At 47.2% G+C, this 26,178-nt stretch overlaps 1 protein-coding gene across 6 annotated transcripts in view; it reads left to right on the top strand.

The window, feature by feature from the left end:
- MACF1 (microtubule actin crosslinking factor 1) overlaps positions 1-26,178 on the top strand; it is a 291,360-nt gene that overhangs the window by 27,061 nt on the left and 238,121 nt on the right. The window contains exon 1 of one of the 6 annotated variants that reach the window (XM_053399048.1): positions 20,094-20,265. The exons of the other annotated variants lie outside the window; for them this stretch is intronic. Within the exon in view, the coding sequence (XP_053255023.1) occupies positions 20,214-20,265 (52 nt within the window). The 5' untranslated portion in view covers positions 20,094-20,213. Of the gene's footprint in view, positions 1-20,093; positions 20,266-26,178 lie in introns of those variants that run through there. 6 annotated transcript variants of the gene reach the window in all.

Genomic DNA, 26,178 nt, shown 5'->3' with positions numbered 1-26,178 from the left:
ACAAACCCTCTAAGCCCCCTTCGTCTTGTACGATTCTTCCTCTTGGCCTGCAGGCTTGTCGAATCTCCTTCTGGGTTGCCAGGATGCCCAATTAATTTGTTGTGCAATGGCCGTTGGTACCTCTGCACAGCTGGGTTCCTGGCGCTGTTTCACTGCCAATTCTTGCCTAAAGTTGTGTATTAAAGTTTGGCAATGGAACAAGGGACAAGAAAGCAGGATTAAGGGAGGAAATCTGGGCCAAAAAGGTTTCTTACAACAAACAATTCCTTACTAAATCCCCTTTGGGCACATGGTTGACTGGTTTTTGTGAAGCCAGCAAAAATGCCTCTCTTTGCTTTACTTTGCAGGAACTCTTTAGGGGATGGGCTGTGCTCACTGGTTATGCACTTTGTCTGCATGCAAGAGGTGTCAGTCTCAGTCCCCAGCATCTTCAGGTGGGGCTGGGAAAACTCCTAGCGCAGTCCCTTAAGCTGCTGCCCATCTGTGTAGGCAATCCTGAGCTAGATGGACTAATGGTCTGAACCAGTATAGTTTCCTATGTTCCTGAACCTCACCTTGAACATGCTCTCTGCTTGAGAGTTGCCCCCCTCTCTCCTCCAGGCTCTTGCCTTGGCAGGCTGCGGAACCGATTCGCTGTGCTTATTAATTCTGCTTGGGCTGATTAATGTCTCTGAGCTGGTGGTGAAGCAACGCATTGGGGCCCCCACACGCCCAGCCCTCCAGCACAGCAGCAGAGAGGCTTTCCACACCTCCCAAGCTTGGCCCAGTTGTGTGGGGCTGATGGATTTGCACATCCTGGCAGGTGTGTCTCTTGTCGAGTGAGCTAACTTCCCTTTGAAGATTCTTTCCCCATTGCCTACCTTGTGCTATGTAGGCCCAGAACTAAACACAAAGTTTTCCAATAAAAATAAAGAAGTGAATGTGAGATTTATCTTGCAGAATTGGGGCTGCTTTGAAATCAACTGGGAGCGATGGCAGAAGAGAACAGGTGCACAGTGAGCTGAGCTGCGAGCTCCTTGTCTCCAGACTGAGACGCTACTGATTTGGGGTGGATCCCTTCAAGGCTGTCTTCCCAGGACATCAGCTAGGACCAGCCTTCGCCAACCTGGTGTCCTGCAAATGTTTTGCACTATGGCTACCATCAGCCCTGGGCAACACAGCCGTATGATGCTAGTTCAAAACATCTAGAGGGCACAAAATTGGCAAAAGCTGGCCTAGATTCTTGTCTCTGGTTTTACTGGGTCCCACTTAACTGCTGGAAGGTCCTGTGCCAGTTCACTGCTGATTCTCTTTGCCTGATGGAAAAAGATGGTGCTGGTGACTTCGGAATAAATTGCAAGCACACATCCTCTTGGGCAAATAGGACAGATGTGAAGTTCGCTGCTGATGTTACAGCAGGAACAAACTGCAGCCAATAAGAGAAAGAGATGCTTCTGTGCACCTTCACAACCACCCTTTGAAGGTAGGCCAGGACAGGAGAATTGGATCCAGCTTGCTTTCCCCAGCCCTCACAGGCCAAGGTTGACGAATTACCTGACCTCACAATGATGTCAGGTGACCCGTTTTAGCCCCCAGGGATGATCAGCTGAATGTCTGTGCCCACAGGGCGCCATGTATGGGGTTTTTGCAGGTGCTGCCAGTCAGCAGTGCTTGCAATCCCCCCTTTAGCCCACCTGCATGTTTACCCACCCACCCTATCACACCTGATGTCATAGGGTGTATGGCAGGTGGGTGTGGCTTCGCCAAAGCAGCCTTGCAGACCTGAGATCCCTTATATTTGCAGGGTAGGCCTTTGGCCAGTTTTGGTGTGGGAAGCCACTGGCTGCTTGAGGCTTCTCAGTGGGAATCATGGCCGGGTGCTGATGTGAAGAGCAGAGGCTCTGCCGGTACCTGTGTTCCCAGGCAGACCGTGTTTTGAAAGGCTCTTTCAAAGACTGGTCGCTGCTTGTGGTATATATACTCATTTCAGCTCGACAGATCTGACAGGTTCTTGTATGTTTCCCCTTTTATCTCTTCTAAGCACAATTGTCTTGGTTTCTCCTCTGAACTCCATGGTGCTCTGGAGCAGTGTTGAGTAAGCAGGTGTGCTTCCAAAGATGTGCTTCTTGAGTCACAAAGAATAAAGCCCCAAACTGTCCCTTTCCCACAAGCAGCCAGATTGTTTCCTTCATCTCTTGCTTCAAGGGGCCCTGGAATCGCTGGCTTCTATCTTGCATTAAACTGTTGAGCTTGATGCTTTTGATAAATTACCATGTAGCTTTGCCCTGGTGCCAGGTTAACCTGAATGATGCTGTTTTGTCAAAGAGCTTTGGACTCCTTTCATAAAGCAGGCACAGGAGTTACTCTCTTGGGAGGGAGGGAGGGAGGGAGGAAGACTGCAGCATGTGACGGAGAAGACTGCACACACCCTCCCCGAACTTGTATGGGGAGTGATGCTCCCAAGGCAAAAAGGAGTGGGAGACAGAGACAAACAAATATTGGTCTCCAAGCACCTGGATTCAGAGTTGCTGCTCTATGTTCTAAGTCTGAAAAAGGCTCCTCTTTCAGAGCCAGATTATTTGGAGAAATTGGGTGTACTGTGCCCATCTGGAAAATGGGTGGGTTTCCCTCCAATTATCTCACAGGCGCTGGGACCAGGAGTTCTCACCTAAAGTTGCCAGGTCATCAGTGGTGACCAGCAACCTTATCTTGGCAACTACATGGAGCAACTGTAATGTAGTTTTCTGTGCCACAAGAGTCACATATTTTTGAAAAGCTGATAACACAGGGAGCCAGGGAGTGTCTCTTTTGAAATGTGGGTTGTTTGGGGGTGCAGCTTTAGTTTGTGCATTGGAGGGATTGCTCTCTCTCTCTCTCTCTCTCTCTTTCTTTCTCTCTCTCCTCTCACCCCCCAGCAATCTGTGGCCACTGAGTCCAGGCAAAATTTGTAGACCCGACTGGGGCTTCATACCCTCCAGCATTTCTCTGATGCAAATAGTGACGTCCCATCCCATAATGATAATTTTACTATTTGTACCCCACACATCTTACTGGGTTGCCCCAGCACTCTGGGTCACTTCCTATATATATAAAAACGTAATAAAACATTAAACATTGAATGCAATCCCGTATAGGGATTTTTAAAAAAAAGACTGCTCAGGGATCGGATAACTCCATACCCCCCCCCCAATATTTCTCCAATGAAAATAGGGACATCCTATGGAAAAGTGGGACATTCTGGGATCAAATCAGAAACTGGGATGGTTTCTCTAAATCAGGGACGTCTCTGGAAAATAGGGTCACTTAGAAGGTCTGGGAGTTTTATTTATGGAGGAGAGGTCTTTCCATGACTTTTAACTATAATGTTGGACTAGATGATCCTCAGGGTCCCTTCCAACTCTGCAATTCTGTGATGGTTATGTAGAGCCTCCTAGTTCCAGGACTGTGTACCTTTAAGAACCAGTTGCTATGGGGCAGCAATAGGGCAGGGCTGTTGCCTCCCTGCTCTGCTTGTGAGCTTCCTGGAGGCATCCAGTTGGGTGCTGTGGGGAGCAGGATGCCAGATTAGGTGGACCCACTTGTTCGGCTGGGGGTTGGTTGTGGTTGAAGTGATGGTTCAGTACATCGTAAGGGTTGGTTTCTTTCCTGGCGTACGCAACTCCATGAGTTGGCTGACTAATTTCTAAAAGACTTGCATCTCCCTGCTAGGCACTTCTGGAAATCAGACTGGCCAATCCTGTGATTTCTCATTGATGAGTGGGGAATCACTCTGCACATGCTCAGGGGCATTCTCTCATTGCCATGTGCTGCAGGGTTGAGCCCTGGCATCGTCAATTGGTTCCTGGGCTATGCTCTGCTGAGCCTTGGCTCAGACTAAGCTCTGGGTTTCCTCCTCGCTTCCTTGCAACTTTTCTTCACTTGGATGGGACCGTTCCAGGCTGCTGAGCTGTGACTCTTTTGGGACAGTGCTTTATTTACTTTTCCTGCAAATGAAAATCTGGTTGCTCTTCCAGTTTCTGCTTCCTGTTTTCCGACAGCGCAAACCCAGCATCCTATATAGAAACCTCTGGAGTCTTAACACTGTACTTAAAAAAAAAGAAAAGAAATTGGCATGGACCATGGTGGGGTGGGAGGGGGAGCTGTACTTATTTAATATTGCACTGGAATCCTCACTCTGCACCACTCCCCACTCTTTCCCCCCTGCCTCTGGGGCAATATCGGCACTCTTAAACCAAAGCAATCCAAGTTTCCAGGGCCCCCAGCCAAATTGCTGGGATAGGGATGCAAGACGTTTGTGTTTGAACACTGCTTAAACGCTAAGAGGCTAAAGCTATGAGGATGGAATGGGTGGAGAACCTGCATCCCAGAGTTTGTTTCTCTGGGGCTGCTGGAGAGGGAGATAGACTAGACTAGAGGGAGCGGAGGAAGGCTCCCAAGGAAAGCCTCCTCTTGGAGGAGAAGGCTGATTTGTGTGTTGTACTGTACTGTATAGGGCAGGCACCCCCAAACTCAGCCCTCCAGAGGTTTTGAGACTACAATTCCCATCATCCCTGACCACTGGTCCTGTTAGCTAGGGATGATGGGAGTTGTAGTCCCTAAACATCTGGAGGGCCGAGTTTGGGGGTGCCTGGTATAGGGCTTTACTTTTTTTGCATCCTCCCAATAGTGTATAGCAAGGATAAAGGTAAAGGGACCCCTGACCGTTAGGTCCAGTCGTGACCAACTCTGGGGTTGCGGCGCTCATCTCGCTTTATTGGCCTAGGGAGCCAGTGTACAGCTTCCGGGTCGTGTGGCCAGCATGACTAAGCCGCTTCTGGCGAACCAGAGCAGCGCACGGAAACGCTGTTTACCTTCCCACCAGAGTGGTACCTATTTATCTACTTGCACTTTGACGTGCTTTTGAACTGCTAGGTTAGCAGGAGCAGGGACCGAGCAACGGGAGCTCACCCTGTCGCGGGGATTCGAACCGCCGACCTTCTGATTCGGCAAGACCTAGGCTCTGTGGTTTAACCCACAGCGCCACCCGCATCCCTATAGCAAGGATAGGGGAGCCAAATTTAGCCTCTCTGTCAGGCCACACCCTCTCTCCTCTGGCTACGCCCCTCACCAACCCTGCTCCACACACCCTCCTTGATTTCTCTTCCTCCACGGAAGTGGCATACATTCTCCTCCTTCTCATTCAATCCCCACAACAACCCTGTGAGGTAGGTTACGTTGAGAGGCAGGGACTGAATCAAGGTCATACCCAGTGGACATCCTGGCTAAGTGGGGATTTGAACCCTGGTCTCCCAGGTCCCAGTCCAACACTCTTAACCACTGTAACACGCTGGCTCTAGCTTGCTACTGTACAAGGCTACTGTACAAGGGTAGAAGTATCTTTAGTTTCTCTGCCCACTTTTGCTCATTGTCCCACCCACTGCTGGCATGTTCAAGGTGTTGATACAAACATGTATTTTTTTTTATAAAGATATTTATTAAAGTTTTCAAAGTTAATACAATAAAAAAAAGAATCAAAAAGAAAAAAGAAAAAATAACAAAAAATAGAAAAATACAAAAAAGTTTAAAAACACATAAAGTTCACAATACTTATTTTTCATTAACATATTTCCCCGACCTCCTCGTACCTCCCTTTTTTGTATTCTGGTTCAAATTGTTAGTTCAGCAAATCCTTATCAGTAATTTTTAGCCTACTTCTGCACCTTCCCCCCCCCCCCATATCACTCAAAACATTACAGCTGGAAACCACTTAATTTCTATACGACATCATTCTAACATTCATTAATTTTACAATATTTCTGTAAATAGTCCTTAAATTTCTTCCAATCTTCTTCCGCCGACTCTCCTCCCTGGTCACAGATTCTGCCAGTCATTTCTGCCAATCCCATGTAGTCAATCATCTTCATCTGCCATTCTTCCAGAGTGGGTAAATCCTGTGTTTGATACAAACATGTAAGTGCCCCCTCTGCAGTAACTCAAAACAGGTCTTTTAGCTGTCCCTGTCCAGATATGACAGGCTGCCACTATCTGCACTTTGCGGAAACAATTGAAGACAGCTTTTATCCTGACAAACTTTTCCAGCTGGATGCAAATGTCTCTGCCGTGGGTGTCTATTTTGTATTGCTTTGTGTTTTAAATTGTTTTGTTCTTCTTTTTGTTTGAATTGCATGTGACGTTAAGACAATTGTGTAGAAGTTGATTTATGCATAAATGATTAATAATGTGGCCACTGGAAGGGAATATGGTCCTCAGGTTGTAAAAGTTTCTCACCCTTGCCATACAGCCTGGTTTACTTGCCTGGGCTCCCTCCACTTTCGATCAGTATTCCAGTACCACAGCAAGGAGAAATAATGGGTCAGAAGGCAAGAAAGGGTTAAAGTGATAGAGCTGATTTCTAGAGTGGTGAGGCAGATCATAGAAAAAAGACATGGCTAGAGCAAACTGGGAAGTGGCAAGAATCTGACTGGCCGGAATAGCAGTGTGAGCAGCCTCCTATGGGGTGGGGGATTGCACGGGTATGGGGGGGGGGAGACAGCTTAGCCAGGAAAGCACAAGGTCGGGGATGAACAAAATGTGGCTTCCCCACAGTAAATGCCCAGTGTGGAAGCAGCCTTGGATGGTATCACACAGTTGGTGTGTGTGTGCCTCCGTCTATTATTATTATTATTATTATTATTATTTATTATTTATTATTATTTTCATTTCTATACCGCTTTAAGAAAAATCTCCACCCATTGCATGTTCCCCCAAGCCCCCACTACTTTGCCCTTGACAGCAACACCCCAGCTAACACCCCAGAGGACAGGATCACACTTCAAAACGACCTTGACAGATTAGAGAACTGGGCCAAAACAAACAAGATGAATTTTAACAGGGAGAAATGTAAAGTATTGCACTTGGGCAAAAAAAATGAGAGGCACAAATACAAGATGGGTGACACCTGGCTTGAGAGCACTACATGTGAAAAGGATCTAGGAGTCTTGGTTGACCACAAACTAGACATGAGCCAACAGTGTGACGCGGCAGCTAAAAAAGCCAATGCAATTCTGGGCTGCATCAATAGGAGTATAGCATCTAGATCAAGGGAAGTAATAGTGCCACTGTATTCTGCTCTGGTCAGACCTCACCTGGAGTACTGTGTCCAGTTCTGGGCACCACAGTTCAAGAAGGACACTGACAAACTGGAACGTGTCCAGAGGAGGGCAACCAAAATGGTCAAAGGCCTGGAAACGATGCCTTATGAGGAACGGCTAAGGGAGCTGGGCATGTTTAGCCTGGAGAAGAGGAGGTTAAGGGGTGATATGATAGCCATGTTGAAATATATAAAAGGATGTCACATAGAGGAGGGAGAAAGGTTGTTTTCTGCTGCTCCAGAGAAGCGGACATGGAGCAATGGATCCAAACTACAAGAAAGAAGATTCCACCTAAACATTAGGAAGAACTTCCTGACAGTAAGAGCTGTTCGACAGTGGAATTTGCTGCCAAGGAGTGTGGTGGAGTCTCCTTCTTTGGAGGTCTTTAAGCAAAGGCTTGACAACCATATGTCAGGAGTGCTCTGATGGTGTTTCCTGCTTGGCAGGGGGTTGGACTCGATGGCCCTTGTGGTCTCTTCCAACTCTATGATTCTATGAGCACCAGACACATTTACTCCTGCCTTCCTGCAAATATAAACACAACTCTCTTTTTAAAATATGGTTCCTCCCCATGTTAATATTTTTATTCCTGTTTGGTGGATGAAACGATTGCAGCCTTTTGATGTATCTTTTTAATTAAACATTTTTCAACGAGACTTAGGGAGACTCTTTTAAAGGTTTTTACACTGCAGAAGCTGTTAAGCTGAGCTGTCCTTTCTGTGCAGGGCGGCAGGGATATATGCGTGCTCACGAGGGAGCATTTGTACCTTTTGGTGCCTCCTCCCCACCCCGTAGCCTGAAGTGGTACAATCCAGGAAAAGCTTGATCCTGTCTGTTGATATATAAACGGGTTTAAGACATGGAACCCAGCCTGGAACTATGTAGATAAAAGGGGTGGGGCTATGCAGTTAGAGAATGAATGACTCCCTCCTGCCCTCCCACCTCAGACGGGGTTGGGGGCAAAGTAAGCCTTTTAAGTTGGTGTCTGTGTCTTCCTATGTTCCAGTAACAGATTATGCTGTCAGCATAAGATCGTTAGTCTTGTTACTTGTTTCTGGAAATCCGCATAGGCTGTACATGGGTGTTAAGGATCAGGCATTCTGATTTATTTTATTTTTTACAAAAGGAGAAGTTGGGGAAAAGAATCCCCACCCTCTCCTGATAAGATGTATGACACATGCTGTCATATGCAAGGTGCTAAATCATCTTGAACCCGCCTTATCCTGAGTCAGCCTTCTAGTCCAGCATTTCTTCCTCCCAGTAGCACTGGCATCCCTCCAAGGCCTCAAAAAAAGGCATTTGCTAACATTGCCACCTGATAAAACTGAAGGCATTGAGGACCATCCTCTCTCACTGAGCTACAAGCATTTTCCTGTGTATACATGAAGTTGCCTTACTCAGAATTGAGCAATCGGTTCATCTGCCCCAGCGTCATCCGCTCTGGCTGGCAGCTGGACGGGGACGGGACACACACTTTCTCATCACCTGTTACTAGGGCTTCTTTTAAGCAAAATTTCAAACTGCTCAGTGGTGTGTGCTTATAATTTGAATGCAAAGTGTGCACCACTACAACATGCTAGTGCATTTTACTTGTGTGTGTGCACATGCTTTTCTGCTAAAGTCTCCTTCAGTGATGTTTAGAAGCCTACAGAGAGTGGGAGAAAATCCTCAGCTGGCAATTTGGCATCTAGAATGAAGAGGGATCTTGAAGAGAGAGTTGAGAACTCAGACTTCCTAAGTGCTTCTTAGAGGTCAATATGCTGGGGACTCTTGTTACCGTGATAAATCTAGATGGGAGATTTACCTCTTTTCAAAGCTCAGATTGGATAATTTTGTGCTCTGATTATGCTTTCAGGCAGAAATGTTTCATGTTGCTTTGCCCCAGTAAGGTCTCTGTTAAGAATGCCACACTGGATATTTCTGGCATTACCACCACCGTTATAATACTTGCAACCTCATATGACTTGCCAGGAAAGGGGTCTCCCTGCAATTATTTCCTTCCTGGGTACAGACATTGATGAATACTCTGCAGAGACAGAGCAGCCATGGTGCCTGTGGGGAGGGTGTTTTCTGGGGGTGGGGAAAGAAGAAATGGGCTCCAGGGCAGCCCAGGCCACTTAATTTACATTTTGCATTGTTGTCACTTTTTGCATCACCTGACATAATACATACATGACTTGAATTTTTGAACTGCCCCCCCCCCCGTGACTGCCCATTTGAGTCTGGCTGCCCATTAAACAAAAAATAAAAACCCACCTGCCTGTTACTTGATCCATTTAAGTGGGGATTCTGGAGCTTGAATTTGGGACTGCGTGCATGCAAAGTTCCTGCACTCAGCTCTGGCCCCTCTTGAAACTCTGCCCGGAGTAGTTTCGGCTAACACTCTCCCCTTTCCCTTCTGTGTGTTTCCTTTATGTGCATCTGGAATTCAGCGAGAGTAAATTTATATTCTATTATTAGAAAAAGAAATCACCAAGGAGATGTGTGAGTCTGTTCAGCCAGTCAGTCCAGAGAGGTATCAAATCACTCTCTAATAAATATTTTAGAAAACCTTTTCCTCTTCTGGGTGCATCACTGTTACTGGGATGGAAGGGTGATCAGGGAGGTACAGAATTTCAAAATACTTGCTTTGATTCTGTCTTGAGTAAGAGATATATATATAGAGAGAGAGAGAGAAAGAGAGAGTGACCCACCTTTGTTGTAGGATCCTGAGTGGTGTGTCACAATGACTGGGCTGGGAGTTCCCAGAGTGGGGGGTGTCTGTTGCTGACTCGAAGCCTGGTGGGGCTCACCAGAACCCAGACTGAGCCAGAGTGGTGTATGCCAAGGCACATGGGATTTCCCCCAAAACTGATAGCATAGAGTGGCCGTCCTGTGGCTGTCCAGGTATTAATGAACTCCCATCAGCCCTAGACAGCATTGCCAGTAGTCAGAGATGAAGGCAGCTGAGCCACATCCAGAGAAAGCAGCATAATTGTATGCCAGCTTCATTGTCATAATCTGAGCTCTTGCCCAGCGTTTCACAAGTATCCAGAGGGTGCCTTGGTACATGGGAAGCTGCCTTATGAGGCCTCTTGGCTGGCAGCAGCTCTCCAGGGTTTTGGTCAGAGGGGATGTCCTGGCTCTTCTCACCAGACTCAAAACTTGAACTATCACCACAAATGGAAGTTCTAAAGGTTTTATCTATGGAATCTGTGTAGCATCCCAACATGGGTCAGCAGATCACAAATTGCTTAGGCATGGCAGAGATTTCCAATTTGGAGACCCTTCCACTGGATCTGGACTACCACAATCCAGGCTACTGGGACTCTTCCCTGCTCAGCTTCTCATCCCCCAGCCTAATAGGACCTCCCCAGCATCCTCCTCCTCCTCTGACTCTTCAGTTTCCTCCCATTCCTCCCTCTCCAGGATGTCTCCATGGAAAGCCTTTCTTGTCGCCCTGCTCCCTGAGCTATGACTGGTGATGTTTGGGACTGAACCTGGGCCTGAACCTTCTGCATGCCGTGTTTGGGGTCTGCGGCCTCCAATTGGCAGAACTGGCATGGTTACATCTGCAACATAATACCCTTTCTTCATGTATAAGCACTCGATTTTATAGTGCAGCATTGCTTACACTTTGGAACTCCCTGCCAATTGACATCAGGCAGGCACCTTTGCTATATAATTTTGGTGACTGCTAAAATATTCTTCTTTAGACAAGCCTACCCAGATCTTTAGAAAGTTGGTGCAGGTTTTAGCTTTCTGAACGTTTTAAATTATTGTCAATTTTCTCACTGATATTTTTATAAATTGTTTTATCTTTTTTTGGAACCGCTTTGAGGTTTGTTTGCTTTTACAATCAAGCAGTGTATAATTTTTTAATGAAATAAATTCCCACTGTTCACAAGTTTCTCCACCTTCCCAACTTTTAAAAGCCCCCCTCCCCTTCGCAGACAGTCTTCCCTCCGGGCTCTACTTGGTTGGAAGCCAGCTGCAGCGGAGCAGGTTTGGCGGCTCAGGATTGCGGTAGACAGAGGAAGCCCTCCAGATAAATGGGTGCAGGGTTTCTGACAACTGTACTTTCTGCCAGGCAAGTGGTCTGAGCAGGCTATTGGCTGTGGGGTGTCCCCCTTTTGCTCAGATTTTTGCTTGTGGCTCCTGTTGGAGCCAAGGAGGCCGAAGGAATGGACATCTCATCCTCTTCAGCTGTTTTGGATGCTGTTGGGTCTCGCTGAGCACAGTCTGATGGGAGATCCTTGGGATTCCAAAAGCCAAGAGGCGGCTGAGCGCCTGGGGGACACCCCAAGAAGCAGAGAGCTCCCCTCCCCTGCCTCCTCTCGCTTTTGGGATGCTGAGGCAATTTCCTGTGCATGGCAAGCAGTCCTGGGTTTCTAAAGCCAGCTGGAGCAGTCCCTTTCTCTTTCTCCCTTTCCCAGTCCCGGAATTCCAGACATGCTTCTTCAGAAGGAGGGAGAGAGAAGCCTTGTCAGCATCAATGAGTTTAGCTCTGGAGCAGGCAGGGAGTTAACCACTTCACAGCTGTGCAGGAGTGGACACCCCAGGCATGGAAGTATGGTGGTAGATGGGGAAGTGTAACCATATCCCAATGCTTTTATGGCTGAAAATGCATGTGCTATAGCAGCAAAAGCAAAGGTATTGTGTGTGTGTGTGTGTGTGTGTGTGTGTGTGTGTGTGTGGTCACTTCTGGATTTTTTTCTGGAGATGCTGCTGCTGGAATCCTTGGCTTCTTAAAAGGTGCCTGCAAAGTTTCACTCCTTGTTCTGAGGCTGCTCCAGGGCATTCTTCCAATCTAAGGGGCAAACCTCAGAATCCCTTGCAGCGTTGCAAACGGCCAATCATGACTCACAATGTTTTGGTCGTGGGCTGTCATTCAGAGCCAGAGAAAGAGTGATTTAGTGTTACATGGCTTCTCTGAGCCTATGCAGATTACCTTCCGGCCTTTGAGATCAAATGGGGCATCCTTAAACACCGTTGAATCCAAGCATTTATCTTTGGTGTTGGGAGTGAATGTTGCTCAGTTTCAAGAGCCCTGCTTATCTGTCTTTCAACCCATGTTTTCAAGGTATTGACTTCAAATGTGTTCCAAGCATGTGGTATATGTCTGGCTGTACAGAAGTAAAGCTTGTTGTGCCTGCTCACTTCTGAAGCTAAGCCACTGTGCATGTCCCCAGAGACACTGTCTTTGTTATTACCACCCTTAATATTTTCTTGGACCGAGCCCTGACACTGAAATCTGGTTCAGGGTCTACATTTTGGCATATGTTAAGCTGACTGACCCAACTCGTTAAATGGATAACACAATGGAAGAATATTAGATTGTTCACAAGGCCTTACAGTCGTACCTCGGGTTACATACGCTTCAGGTTACACACACTTCAGGTTACATACTCTGCTAACCCAGAAATAGTACCTCAGGTTAAGAACTTTGCTTCAGGGTGAGAACAGAAATCATTCTCTGGCCACACGGCAGCAGCAGGAGGCCCCATTAGCTAAAGTGGTGCTTCAGGTTAAGAACAGTTTCAGGTTAAGAACAAACCTCCAGAACGAATTAAGTACTTAACCTGAGGTACCACTGTATTTTCTTTCTTTGTTCCCCTTCCCATTGCACTTCTTGTCTTGGTGTTTGTGCAGGGATGTGGAGAGGCCTCAGGCCCTTTCTGGCCTCTCTTTGCGGGCCCCCTCCAATTGTCTCTCTGGGCCACCACCCCTCCCAAGCCATACCTCTCATCAGCCTTCATTTGCACCCCACATTGAGTATTTTACCCTGCTGGGATGTGTCTTTGAACTCTGCTAATGCCTCATGCTGGCCTGGATTCAGAGCAGTGTGCAGAAACAATCTTGCTGTAGAAAGGCAAAATTTACATTTATTGCTTTGCTCACTTTTACCTCTGGCCTTACCCACCCCTGGTGTGTGGGCCCAGGAAGACTGCCCAGAAGGGAATGTGCCCCTCAGCCTGAAAATGCTTTCCCCTGTCCAGTCGAGTGCACTTAGCTTGCCTTGCCACTTTTGGTTGTGCTCACCACAACCTGCCAGTTTTCTTGTGATCTGCTGGAGACTTCAGTTCCACGCAGCTCTGCCTGATCTTTTCCTGGCCACTGTTCCTCCAGCCCCTGACCTACTTTTCCTCCTCACAATTGAGTGTTTGTGAGCAGGGGGAGGGAGACAAAGAGACAAAGAAATGCTAAAAAAGTTACTTTTTATCATCTTGGAGGGGGATGCAGGCTTTGAGGGGTCAGTAGTCTGGGACAAAAGTGAGCCAAGGGCACCGTCCGGTGGCCGTGGTGGTCTGGGTCATCGATAGGAGCCTCAGCTGTGCCCAAACCACCTTCTCCCCGGGCCAATAATTGTAATTTTGCTTAAACAGCCATCTGCCTCCTTTACTTGCCAAGGAGCCTGTGCAACCCCCTCCAATCTCTTTCAATGAGGGTCCAGGAAAAGCAGGGGAACAGGGAAGAGGGAGGGAGGAACCCTTCCCGCTTCTGTACAATAAAATTGGACGCTGACCAACCTGTTCCTCTCATGGGAGGCCAGCTCTGCTCTTGCTGTGGCTTCCAAACAGTGCCAGGATGTGGCTTTGCAGTGGTGGGTGGGCTTCCAAATCCTCTTCAGAACTGCTGAGGAGAGGACAAGGATGCCACACTGTTCTGGTGGAGAGTGCAACTGCTCCCCACCCCCTTCAGCATGTCTTTGGCACTTCCTAATTAGCAAAGAAGCGTTTTTCCCCCAAGTCCTAATAGTCGTTTGTCTCCAATAGGCAGATGACACCCAGCTCTGCTTTTCTGTTTGTTCCATAAGCAGCAGAGGCAGTGCAGGTTCTGAATCAGTGCATAGAGGCAATAATGAGCTGGAAGTGAAGCAAAATATTGAAATTAAATCCAGACAAGAGAGAGTTTCTGTTGCTAGGCATTTCCCAGGTCCAGGATTTGGTGATACAGGCTGTTTTGGACGAATTTGCAACCCCCTGCTCCCTTGAAGAAGCAAATGGGGATTCTTGGTTCTGCTAGAACTGTTATTGTCACTTGAGGCCCAGGAGACCTCAGTCACTAGGAGTGCCTGTGCCTGCCTTTGATTGATGTATCAACTACAGGCTTTTCTGGACAGGGACAGTGGTGTCAGTTATCCATGCTCCTGTAATCTCCAGGATAGACAGCTGTAACTAATTTTATGTGGGGCTGCCCTTGAAGGTGATCAACTTGTGCAGAATGTCATGGCCAGAGTTTGGTGGCAGCAGGGAATCAGTCACATGTAACACTCAAACAGCCAAACTCATTGCCAGTTATCTTCCAGACCCACTTCAAGGTGCAATTAAAGCCCTGAATTGGCCTGGGTGGGCCCCAAATATTGGAGAGAGCACCTTCTCCCGTATCAACCTGCCCATTTGTTAAGATCAGTGGAAGAGGCTCTTCTGCTGGTTCCTGCATGACATGCATTCATGATAGACGTGGGGACTTAAATCCATGTTTCCCAGACCAAAGTCAGGCTTGGTTGATTCTTGGAGGTGGAAGATCCTCCCCCTGATGACTCATGTGGTGTTTGGCCTTATTGGCTCCTGGCTTTCCATGCAGTTTGTAATTTTTTCACCTTTTTATGTTCTTGCACTACAGCATGGCCAAATGTTTAAAGCGATGCAATTTGCAAGGAAAATCTACTTAAGGGAAACGAGTAGGAGGTACAGTAGTAGCTGCTGCAGGTATTGTTGCATTGGGTATTCAGCTGTGTCCTCTTGCAAATATTTGTTTGGCCCAGGTGTGAAACAGTCCCTTGAGCATTAGTGTGGAGGTCCAGCTGTATCACTCCCATGTTGCATGTGGGAAGTTGTAGTTTTTGGTTACACACCTAGCATCCTCCTGTTGAGGTGAGTTTTGAACCAACATCTTCCAACTGTAAGATAACGAATCAATTTGGAGTGGTGAAGGAAGCACATCATCACCCCCGGTTCTTAACAGCTGCCCTGCCAGGCTTGCTTACATGCCCAATGTTGTGGGGTACATTGTCTTAATCTCCTTGCCACCAGCCTTCTCCGCAACCACCAGCCCCAGGTAACCCAAGTACTACCTTGACTCCACAGCTTGTTTAGATCATGGTAAATAAGCAGATAGCCTTGCTGAATTTATTTGATTTGTATTTGTGGAGGGACCAGTCGCTTGGCTCTAAGCTTTGGCTCAGCCTGCCTGTTTCTTTTCATGGAAAGGCCACAGCTTAGTGGCCAGGCACCTACTTGAGACTGCAGAGAGCCACTGCCTATTGGAGGAGACAATTCTGAGCCAAGAGAGAGCAAGCTCTATGTTAGACAGCTTCCTTTGGGGTTCACTTGGTTACATTTATAAGGGTGAGCAGGTTTTGCTTGGGCCGAGCTATTACTATCTGGGCATGGAGACTTTTATTGTCTAGCTATTTTGTTTCCAGTTGATTGTAACCTTTCGGGCTGGATCAACTTAAAGATTGATTAAGTCCAGCCTTCTGGCATTCATGCAGATTCCTCACCCACCCAACAAGGACTCTGTCTGCCCTTTGGAGCGAGGCAGATCCTCTTCCCAGGAGGTTCCACCAGGCTTAGAGCGAGTGCTGTGCTCTCCCTTCCGCTTGGCCTATCGTGAGCGATCAGGTCTGCTCTCGCTCAGGGAAAATGAATGTGTCCCTCCCTCCCTCTCTCTGTGGTTGCTGCAGATCAATAAATCAATCCCTGAGTAAGGGCAGCGTCCCCCATTGATGTGAAGGCAGATGATGGTGCCATTCCAGTGGAAGCATCAGGGTGGGTGGAGGGAAGGTGCTAATTCGCCAGTCTCTGCTTTGTGTCTGCTTTTCCAGCTTTGCCATTCTCTAAAGAGGCTTGGAATGGAAATTACTAGGGCACTTGGCAAATCTGCAGGCATGGAGCTGTACCATTTTGGGTTCCTGTCACCACTGTTGCTGGGTGGGGGTGGTTGTGTGGGTGGGCTTTAAATCCCACCCTTTTGTAGGCCAGGGCCATCCGTTTAGGAGCCGGCCCTCCCAAAATATCTCATCCAGTCCCAAGCCTGGTTCCAGGCTGCAACATGCCACAAGTGCAGGGCTGGTATGTTGCAGGTGGATGTGTACAGAGACAACTCAGGCAAGTGAGCCCATCCACAACCTGCTGGGATCAGGCTCTCCCCTCATCCCAGGCCACTGGGCGCATGATCTCTATTACTGTTGAGGGGCAACACCTTCCTTACACCAAGCAGGGTGATTGCCAGACTCCTCTGTACAATCTGTTAATCCAGCATTCAGCCCATTTTGCTTGCACAAAGCTTGCACAGAGATTAGATAATATTTGGGCTTAATTGGGCATTCTTTCCAATTTCTTCATGAGGCAGTTATATGCCAATGAGATTTCATCCTTCATTCACCCCGATTTGCTTGTGGGGTGCTTACACATCTTCCGGTTAGTAATTCTCTCATCCCATACTTTTCTTCCCATCAGTTCCCAAACTGAAAGAAATAAAAAAAAGTAAAAGTGGATTTGTTTTGTTAGGATGGAGAGGTGTTTTAATTCATGGAAGGTTCATGGTACAGCTGAATCTTTCTTGTAAAATAATGAGTCTGGAGGCACATTCAGTCATCTGTGCGTTCTCCAAAGTCCTTCCACCAAGCTTTTCCTAAAGGGAAAGAATTGAACTTAGCTGTGTAACACCCAGTGCTCCACCCCTGGTTGTGGTGTTGGGATGGGTGTGCACTAGGTGTTTGCAGTAACAGAAAATGGCTTCCCTTGACCCAGCACCTGCTTTTTTAGCAAAGAGATCTTTGGGCCCCAGAGGAGCAATTGTGCCTCTTGGATTCCTGGGCAAACAGCTGCTGCTCAGACAAGAAGCAGCAACTGGTGTCCAATGCTACTTTTGCAGCAAAGGAAACTGATACGGTGGCCATTGTGTGCTGGTCTCTGCTGTGCCCTCCTGCTCTTGGGGGCCTCCTTAGAAAGATGAGAGCTTGGAAAGTTGGCTTGTTGATCAGGGCCTGGTTGCCATTTGTGGCTCTTCTAAGAAATACACTTTAAAAACACACACACGTGTATTATTTTCCATGTAAGTGCTTACCTGAACTGATCCCCACATTCTTTGTTACCTTGGTATACACGGGATATAAGGGCCATTGCCTATTTTAAAAAGAGAATGTCTCTGGCCATGTGCTGAGTGACTTTCCAGCATGGCTGAGGCATCACAGCCTCTGCCCCTTTTGCATCCAGAGCGTTGCAGAGGGTAGAACTTATGTGTCTGAGTGTGAAGCTTCTAGGCTCGGTGAGCCCAACACCATTATTTGGGCTAGTAGTGCTTTGCATTTGTCCTGGTGCGATTTTTCACTAGAAGCCTGAGTTCAAGTCTTTGGCTTTCTGCTCTCCAGCCCCAAAAGAAATGCTAGACTCTCTCCCTGCTTGGACAGAGCACAGAGTCCTCAGTTTTAATCACTGGTTGAATTTGCTAAGTTGCATGTTTCAGCGCTCAGTCCTCTTTGTGTGCAGGCAAAACGTCTGGTTCTGTTGGTTGCTCCTGTTACCTTCCCAATTTGGTCCACTTTGCGCTGGGCTTTAATGGAATAAAAGGGAGGAAATTCCATTGGGACGGAAGGAAGTGCGATAACATTGAGTGCCTTTGCAACAAGGCTGGTTCTGGTGTATAAAAATAGTGTTTGGGTAAGCAAGCGCTTTGCGTTATTTGTAGTCTGAGTGAGGAGGCCTGGGAGCACCCACAGATGCTTTTCAGAGCAGCCCCAGCCACCCTCTTCCCACTGGGACCTTGCAGCTCTGCAGGCGGCTTCTGTGTGGGAGAGGAGGAGAGAAGACATTTGGCATTTCCACTCACAGTGAGGTGGGTCAAGCCTGCTCCCTGCAGGGTTCAGCTGTACTCCCTCAGATAGCATTCAGCAGTCCCTGGTGCGGAGACCGTGGTGGCTGCCATTGCTAAGGCGACTGACGTGGGAGGCTCTGTGGAGCGAGCTGGTGATTGGAAGAGTGGGAGGCTGGCCACACGAGTGCTCAAGTTGCAGAAAAGCAGCAACAGAGAAGCAGGGGGGAGAAGGGAGGCCTGTGGGTGGGATGTGGGACTCTGTGGACAGGCTTAGGCAGCAGCACTATGCCAAGCTCACACCTAAACCCCTGAGCTGAATTCTGCAGCTTGAATTTTGCATCTTTCAATAAATGGGGGAGGAATATTTGTGTTTTCTCCGCTGTGGTTAGATATTATGCAATCAAACTTCCTTTGAAAAACCCATTTGCTGCATTGAGAAGGCCAAAGTTACGCAATGAGGGAAAATGTTCCGTGGATTCCAGTCACATTCCACTTGGATCACCTTTTAGGCTATTTGTTCCCAACCAAAAAGCCTTCTGAAAAACAAGTACTGTAGTCTCTTTAATGACTTTGCCATTTGCGTGCAAGCAAGAATCGGCTGGGTGGGGGGCAGGGAGAGGTAAGCAAAGAGGAAAGAAGCCGAGGTGGGCTTCCTCTGTAGCAGGTCTGCATCGCTGCCATGTAGGTTTGAGCTTATCTCCCTGTCTAGGATCTAGTTTTGTGCCAGGACATGGCAGAGTTTTGGGGCATAGTTGTATGCAAGAGGGACAGGCCCTTCTGCGTTTTGCTTGCTGCATCCCCACAAATCCATGCGTCTTCATGCAGATTGCAAAAATTTGTGGCTTCTCAACACCATGTGTTGTATGGAAAACCATAGCAGCTTCTGTGGAATTTGGGTTTTTATCCATGCATATCTGAAGAATGAGTATGATGTGGTAATCCTTCAGAGGTGACACAGAAGGTGTCGTGGGAGGTATAGCTGCCGATATTCAAATAGACCTTTGACTACTGCTTACTTCTGAATACACCATTTTCCTCCAGCATGTCCCCTCCAATTGCCAAAGGCCTTTCTGACTCTTCTGAGATGTATCAAATGACCATAAATTGTATTGATTCATCTCATCAGAGACACAAAGTAATAGTTAGCAAAATTAAGAGTGTGTGTGTGCAGCCTAGGAAAAATCTGGTTCAGATATGACCATAGCCACACATTGCAGTAGGTAGCCTTTAGGCAAAGTGCTTCTCTCAGCTTGACCTCAGCGCCCCGCCCCCCCCATCTGCAGTGTGAAGACAATAGTACTGATCTACCTTACAGTGGCTCACAATGTAATGCAAAGCCATTGTTTGTTTGACAAACTATGAGCTATCTCGCAGATGATCTAGCAAACCATGGCTCGTTTCTCCAAGGTTTGTTTTGTTTTCCATTTTGTACCTTTGTGGCTGGAGCGGAGCAGCCAAATTATAATTAAGGAACCACTAATAAATCTTAAACCATTATTAAGTAAGGGTTTGGGGTTTGCATAGAACACTGAGCCATAGTTTAAAAACCCCAAATTTCTAAGCCAATGACGAATCCTGGCTTCAAATTTTGGTTTGTTGGTAGATGCTGCGGAGACTTTGGATGATGAAACAAACCATGGTTTAATAAACAGTTGCTTAGCATTGTGTGCACACCAGGCCAGTTTTGGCATTCACATTGCTATGTACTGAAATGTTATAATAATACTAAGCATTGTGGTGACTCTCCTCTTTTGCATGGAGAATATCCAGTTGCATTAGTTCCATGTGCCTTGCTGCTTGGTGCTTCTGAATAACTTATTTGAAATCCCACTTACTGCGTGGATGAGGCCTTTCTCTCTTGCATATTTTCTCCAGCTGTGCCATTTCTCTCTCCCTCTTTCTGTGTGGTTTGGTTTTGGGGCGGGGTGGCGGTGGAACCCTACACCTCTCCTTCGCTCACAGATGGGGCCTTTCTACAGTGTCACTGCTGGTTTGCATAAAGAAGAGGGAGGCGTGTGGCTACGTATGGGGTTGGCTGACACCCAATGAGGTTTTTAATGCACACTTCACCTCAAATAAGGAAACACAAAGAGGGCCGTAACACAGGGAGGCTGGCCGGGTGACATCACTGCTCAAAGAGTGACCAAAGTGCAGTTCTTGTCTGGTGGCTGGTTAACTTGGAGCAGGACGGGAGGCTGGCTCGGACCGCCAGAGTGACTCTGTGGATCTGTGCATTAATTCTGCACCCCTTTGGGACATGGTCACGGCGCCTTCCAGCTGAAAGGAGGGCAATCCAGCGGGCAGATGAACACTGAGAAATACAGGAAGTTCCTGGATGGACTCAACAACCTGAAAGGTACAGACGCAAGCTCCTTTATTTCTCTCCCATTGGAGTGTGTGTAGAAAGGAGCAAGGTAGCTGAGCCAGCTCTGTCGCCAGGCTCAGGAGGGAGCGGACCCGATTTCCAGTGGGCACAGGTGCCTGGGATAGGAAGAAATAAGCTCCCAAAGGCTGGCGACGGACAACAGTTTTGCAGCCAGTTGAAGGTGGTTTGCCAGGCACTTCACTTGACTGGAGAGGGGGGCAGCTGTGCACAAGCGTTCCTTTTGTTCCACGGCTGCCTCTGGTCAAACAGGCTTTGCAGGTTTTTAGGACTCAGTGAAAACTGCAAATCCTTTTGGCCAGTGGTGCAAATGGGATGTGTGTCTGTATCATGAGTAGCAGCAGCACCAGTGATTTCCTCTTCAACCTGCCTTCAGCTCTCTGAAGAGCCATTGTCTCCAGCTGGAGACTGGCTTTGTGGGCAGTCAGGCTGGAAGGGAAGCGACTGTTCTCCTTCCCATTAATCTCTGTCCGCCTCAGGTCGGCTGTTCTGTTGGTGGGGCGGGGGATCGACCCCTGTCCTGCTTTGTTCTTCAAGAGGTAGCTGGTCCAGCCTTTGTCCTGGCAGTCCCACCTTGTTTCCGGTACCCATTTCTCCCAAGGTGTCTCAGTGATGCATGAGTCAGAGTTTAAACATGAACCTCTTTCCTGCAATAGCTGAAGGCAATGGCTTTATAGGGACAGAAAAGGATCTAGAAAGCATTTGCTCTTTTACATAAGAAAAACAACTCTCTTTTTTCTTAAAAAAATGTTGCATTATTGCCATTCCTTGGAGTCCAGAGAGGGCTTTGCTAAATAACAACTTGAGAACTTTGCTTTGCTTCTTCCTGCCCTCTGAATCTACCATCCTTGCTAGGTTCTGATTTGCAGAGAAGTTTCCAAGCATTTTCGCTCTGTGTGGTTTTTTTGGGGGGGGGATATGGATGGACAGACATGTAAAGCTCTTGTATGAACCAGGATTGTAGACCGGAGGGAGCAGATGGTGCTATGTGATCCTTTTGTAGCAGGATCATGATGGATGGAGACACTCCTTGATGCTCCAGCCAAGCTCTCACTTCCCAGCTCCCTTTTTTTCCACCTCTTTCCCCCCACCCCACCCCCAGAGGTTGGGAGAGGGGATAAATGTGTCGATGGACATTTGATCAAGCTCTCTGTGGCCTCTTGAAGCAGGTGCTGGATGGTGGGGAGGGGGGCGCTTGCACAAATGTTCAGTCTGCGCATGCGGTGTGTGGCTAGTGAGATACTTGGGCATATGCTGAGTGGCGGCTTGGCTCAATATGCCTTACAGATATTTTTGCAGCAGGGCAGTCTGTGCCGTGCTGGAGATGTTCAGAGCCTTCTCTGCCAGTTTGAAAAGGCAGAATGATGCAGGAGAATTTGCTGTGCCCAAATGCTAAATGGTCATACTTGAAATACTGCTCCGACAGGGGAGATGCTTATGGCAGGGGGTTCGACTGGCTTATTTGTAGCAGGAAAGGATTTTGGTGGATTCCTAAGGCTGGCACTTGTTTTCACCAGGTTATGTCCAGCCACGCTTTTGGGAAGGTTGCCTTCCCCTTGGACCCACAGCCACATATTTCCCGTGTCCAGTTGTCTGCAAGCCCCTCTGAGCAGCAAAGAGAGAGGGACAGGAGCAGCTGCAGTGGGAAAGGGTAGAAGCTGATTCTAGGAAAGAGCCATAGCTTGGTGGCATCCCACCAACGTTGCATGCAGATGGTCCTGGGTTCAGTCCCCAGAATTTCCTCCTAAGTCTGAGAAATAGTCCTCTCTTGAGCCCCTAAGCAGCCACTGAGAGTTGATGTTGTGTCCGACCATCACTTTGAAACTCCCTGCCCATTGACACTAGGCAGCCAGTCTTTGTGGTTAAAATATTTTTGGTTAGGCGAGCCTATCCAGACATGTCAATGTCGATGTGCTTTAATCTTTTTTTAAAAAAACTGTTGTTACTAATGTTTTAAATTGTTTTAAACTGTTTTAAGGGTAGTTTTAATATTTCGCATAAAACGCTCAGAGATTTTGCTGCAATCAGTTGGTGTCTGAGCTTCCCCAAATGAATAAATAAATCCACCCTGAGCTTTTGGTGGACCTAGAGTCAGATTCCTGGGTGTTGCAGCCTCCTGTGTCCCTATGGGCAAGGACTTAGAGGGGAATGGGCAGGCAGCTGGGCTCAATGGCTCAAACTTCCTCTGTGTTGGCAAGCAAAGAAGTCTGCTCATCGACTCTTTCACTGGCTTGAACTGCAGGAGAATATTGTGTCTTGTTGGGGCGTCTCATTAGTCAATGTGTTTTGGCCTAGTTTTCTCTCTCTTTCCTGTTTATTTTCCTGGCCCCCAGCAGGGCTCCAGAGCTTTCCTGGGGTAGTCCAGTGACCCATTTTGACTTGTCATGGCCTCTGTTCCTTCTGTTCCCTGTTGGAATAAGGCTGGTTGGTAATGGCAACTCCAGCGGGGAAGTCTCCCCGAACAAGCTTGTGTTTCAAACACAATCTAAATTTGAAATGGTCGTCCTGGAGCCAGGCTTGTAGACAGCTGCTCACCTCATCGCCTCTGTTGATTTAGAAATTGCCTCTAGGTGACCAGGAAGGAGATGTGGAAGACAGTTCTTTTTTTCCCCTTTTAGGTGACTGCTGTGCCACAAATGGTTGATATATAGTGTGGGGTGTGGTTTTTTGTGTGGTTTTTTTGTTTAAATGGGTCAGTCTTTGACTTGTTTGAGGCTATAATGGAACCAAAATATGACAGTTTCCTCAAATAAAACAAGTTATTGGAGCTGAGGAAATCAGGAATTGCCTTAAATGGGGACGCAGGGGCTAGAAACAGCTTGGAATCTGCTATTTATTATGATGACTAGTAATAGTAGTGGCACCAGCAGCAGGAGCTGACGTTTTCTCAGGCTTAAAAGCATTGTTTGGGAGAAAGGCACTTCTTTCTGCTTTTGACTATTATACTTACGGTAAGCAATGATCTGCCATGACTCAAATGGGATCCCAGAGAGCTTAAATTCAGCCCTGGCTGTCCATAATTTTTCTCTGGAAGTTCTCTCAGATGATCATGATGTTTTGTGTTGCAAAGGTGAGCTGTGTGTTTAGTTTAGCTCAATGCCAAAGGGGCTGCCCTCTGCCTGTTTTCACATTCCCACCTGGCTCGCTGTCACTTTCATGTTGCCAGACTTAGAAGAGAGGCCTGTGACCTCCTATTCCTGCATTTGCCATACAAGAAGAGTTAATCCAGTTCACTTAAATTGGAAGGACTTTGTGGGCGCAGAAAGAGTGTGTCAGAGAAGAGAAAGTTGGGGCTGTGTCCTTCATAGATTTTTTTTTCTGTCTCCACCATTTGCAGCTGGTGTTGGGGAATCAAGTGTAAACCAAACTCCTGCATGGCTCAAGTAGTGAAGCAACTGTTTGGAATTAAGGGCAAGCCTGGAGACATTCTTTTAACACACACACACACACACACACACACACACACACTGTTCATATAACCCTCCCCATTTGGCCAGCACATCAGCAGCTGTGATACAGAAGTGAGTTTGGCAACTCATTGCCAACCAGCTGGCCTTTTTGTTTAAAAGTACCTTTTAAAAAATGAAAGGTATTGCATACCTGTCTTCTGCCCGGTGCTGGACCTTCTGTTTTTCTCCACTTGGCGCAGCTGACCTTGTGTTCCACTTTTGCTCCTCCTGCATTCAATTCTGCATCTATGCTGGTTTAGGGCTAGGCAATTAGCAGGTCGCTGCTGGATTTGTGGAAGAGACGGCATTTGTTCTCCTGATGCAGTCCCTGCTGTGTTCCTCTCCCCTGGGCTTGTAGACCCTCTCAGGGAAGTAGAGGAACTCTGGCCCTTGGACTCAAGGAATGCTCAAGGAGCTTTGGCAAAGATTGTGCCCAGTGGGGAGTGAAAAAGACCTGGATTGCTGTGTGGCTTTTTGACATATTCCTTTGGGACCCTGCTGTCTTGCTAGCCTTCTTCACTTCTTGATTGTTTTGAACCCACTGTGCTGAAATTATAATTTCATTGTTTTATATTTCATGTAAGATGGTTTGAGGGATTTTTTTAAAAAAACAACAACAACCAATCAAGCAGTGTACAAATTTCATGAAATAAACAAATGTTCACATACCTGCAGTGCTGTTGCTGTCAATGTCACAGCTTCCCCACATTTCTGCAAAAGGCCTTCAAAGAGATTGCAGCCCAGAACTGTGGTATTTGGTAGCAAAGTTGATTCTGTTGAATTTGGACTCTGGTCACTGGAGCATCAAAGTAACTGTCTTCCTTTTAGATGTTTGGTTGTAACTGTTTTTGCTGTGCTATTGCCAGAGGTGGCTGTGCTTCAAGGACTTCATTAGTTTTCATTTTGTATCTCTTTGGCCTCTGCATGCAGATGGGACAGACCTTGGTGTTTCATGGCTACCTCACTGCCCTGTTTATCATGTACCCTGACAGGTAACCCTTGGCAGGTAACCCTTCAGCGCGTGCGTCAGAGAGGGGGCTAAGACACAAATGCTAGTGCCTCAACTAGCCTGTTAGTCTTCTAGACTTGTGTTCAAATCCAACCAACAATTTATTGGGTTGCTCCAGCTACTCTGTGCAACTTCTTCACAATGAAATGAAATAAAACCTGGTACATGAATTCTGAATTCCTGATTTACTTGCAGCTTTCAGGGTGTTGGGTAGCAATCCTACAGGCTGAGTTGGGCAATTGGGGATGGATTCTACTTGACACTGGTGCCAAGAATGAAGCAACTGCTGTGCTTAATCAATATGACGCATGGAGCTTAAATCAAGCTCTGCTACAGCCCCAGAGTTACCTTAGAATGTTAGCTTTTATGTCTGAAACTTAGAACTTAGCTGCAGAACCTCTGAGTGTGTGCAGAATACTTTCTCATCACTTGAGAAACCTTGCAGCCCTGGGTAGACTGGGGCTCATGGCTTCCAGGTTGAATGATGTGCTGGGGCAACCCAGCCAGATGGGCAAGGTAAAATAAAATGGTAAATTTTGCACTTTTGATGTGGCCTCTTTCTAGCCCCATGACATACCGAATGCATGGGATGGAGACTGGATCACAAGGTTCCACAGATTTGGTACCCCCTGGTGGGTCACATGAACGGGTCGTGTGTGGGAGGGGGGAGAATGATCCACAGATGCTGTTTGGATTACTTCTACCGTGATGCCATGATCCCATAAAAGTATTTTGCTGATATGATTCTTTTTGTACGTGAGGCCCTTGCGAAATGTGATACACTTCTTAACTGGATTGAAGGAAGATATGTCTTAGAATCTAATGTTAGAACTTGGATACTTAGAATAACCTGTCCTGGGCTTCTTATGAAGGGTGGGATATAAATAAAACTTAACAAAATAAAACACCATCCATCTATCCTGCAGATGGGTGGAATGGAGAAAACACCTTTGAGCCTGTGTGGAGTGCCCTTTTTGTCACCATGAGGTCTGTTCGGAAAAATCTGCCTATACGTTTCCAAGCCCAGTTCAATGTTGAGTCAGCTGCAAATCTCTGAAGGAACCCCTTCCCCTCCTCCACTTGCCCAGGCTTTAAGTTTGGTACTAGAGGTTCTTATAGTTGTCCTGCTATCAGGTGAACAATGTGGTGTGAAAATGTGGGGAAAGACCTTTTTGGTGGTGGCACCCCATCCCTGGAAGGCCCTTCCCTCTTGCGGTGTGTCTAGTTCCCACATTCCTTGTTTTTTTTGGCACTGGCTAAAGATGTCCAGGGTTCTGGGTGGAGTTGTAATCAGGTTTGTTACTGTATTAAAAACCTGCTATAATACATAGCAGCTATATCATTATGATAGTGCTTTAGTAATTTTTATCTGATGTGTTGGATTTGTTTCTTTTTGCAACAGTCATTGTTATTTGTTTTATGTTATAA

This window comes from Podarcis raffonei, chromosome 8 (genome assembly GCF_027172205.1).
Source record: "Podarcis raffonei isolate rPodRaf1 chromosome 8, rPodRaf1.pri, whole genome shotgun sequence".
Lineage (NCBI taxonomy): Eukaryota > Metazoa > Chordata > Lepidosauria > Squamata > Lacertidae > Podarcis > Podarcis raffonei.
The sequence above is the reverse complement of the archived record's forward strand: the minus strand, read 5'-3'. Positions and strand labels throughout refer to the sequence as shown.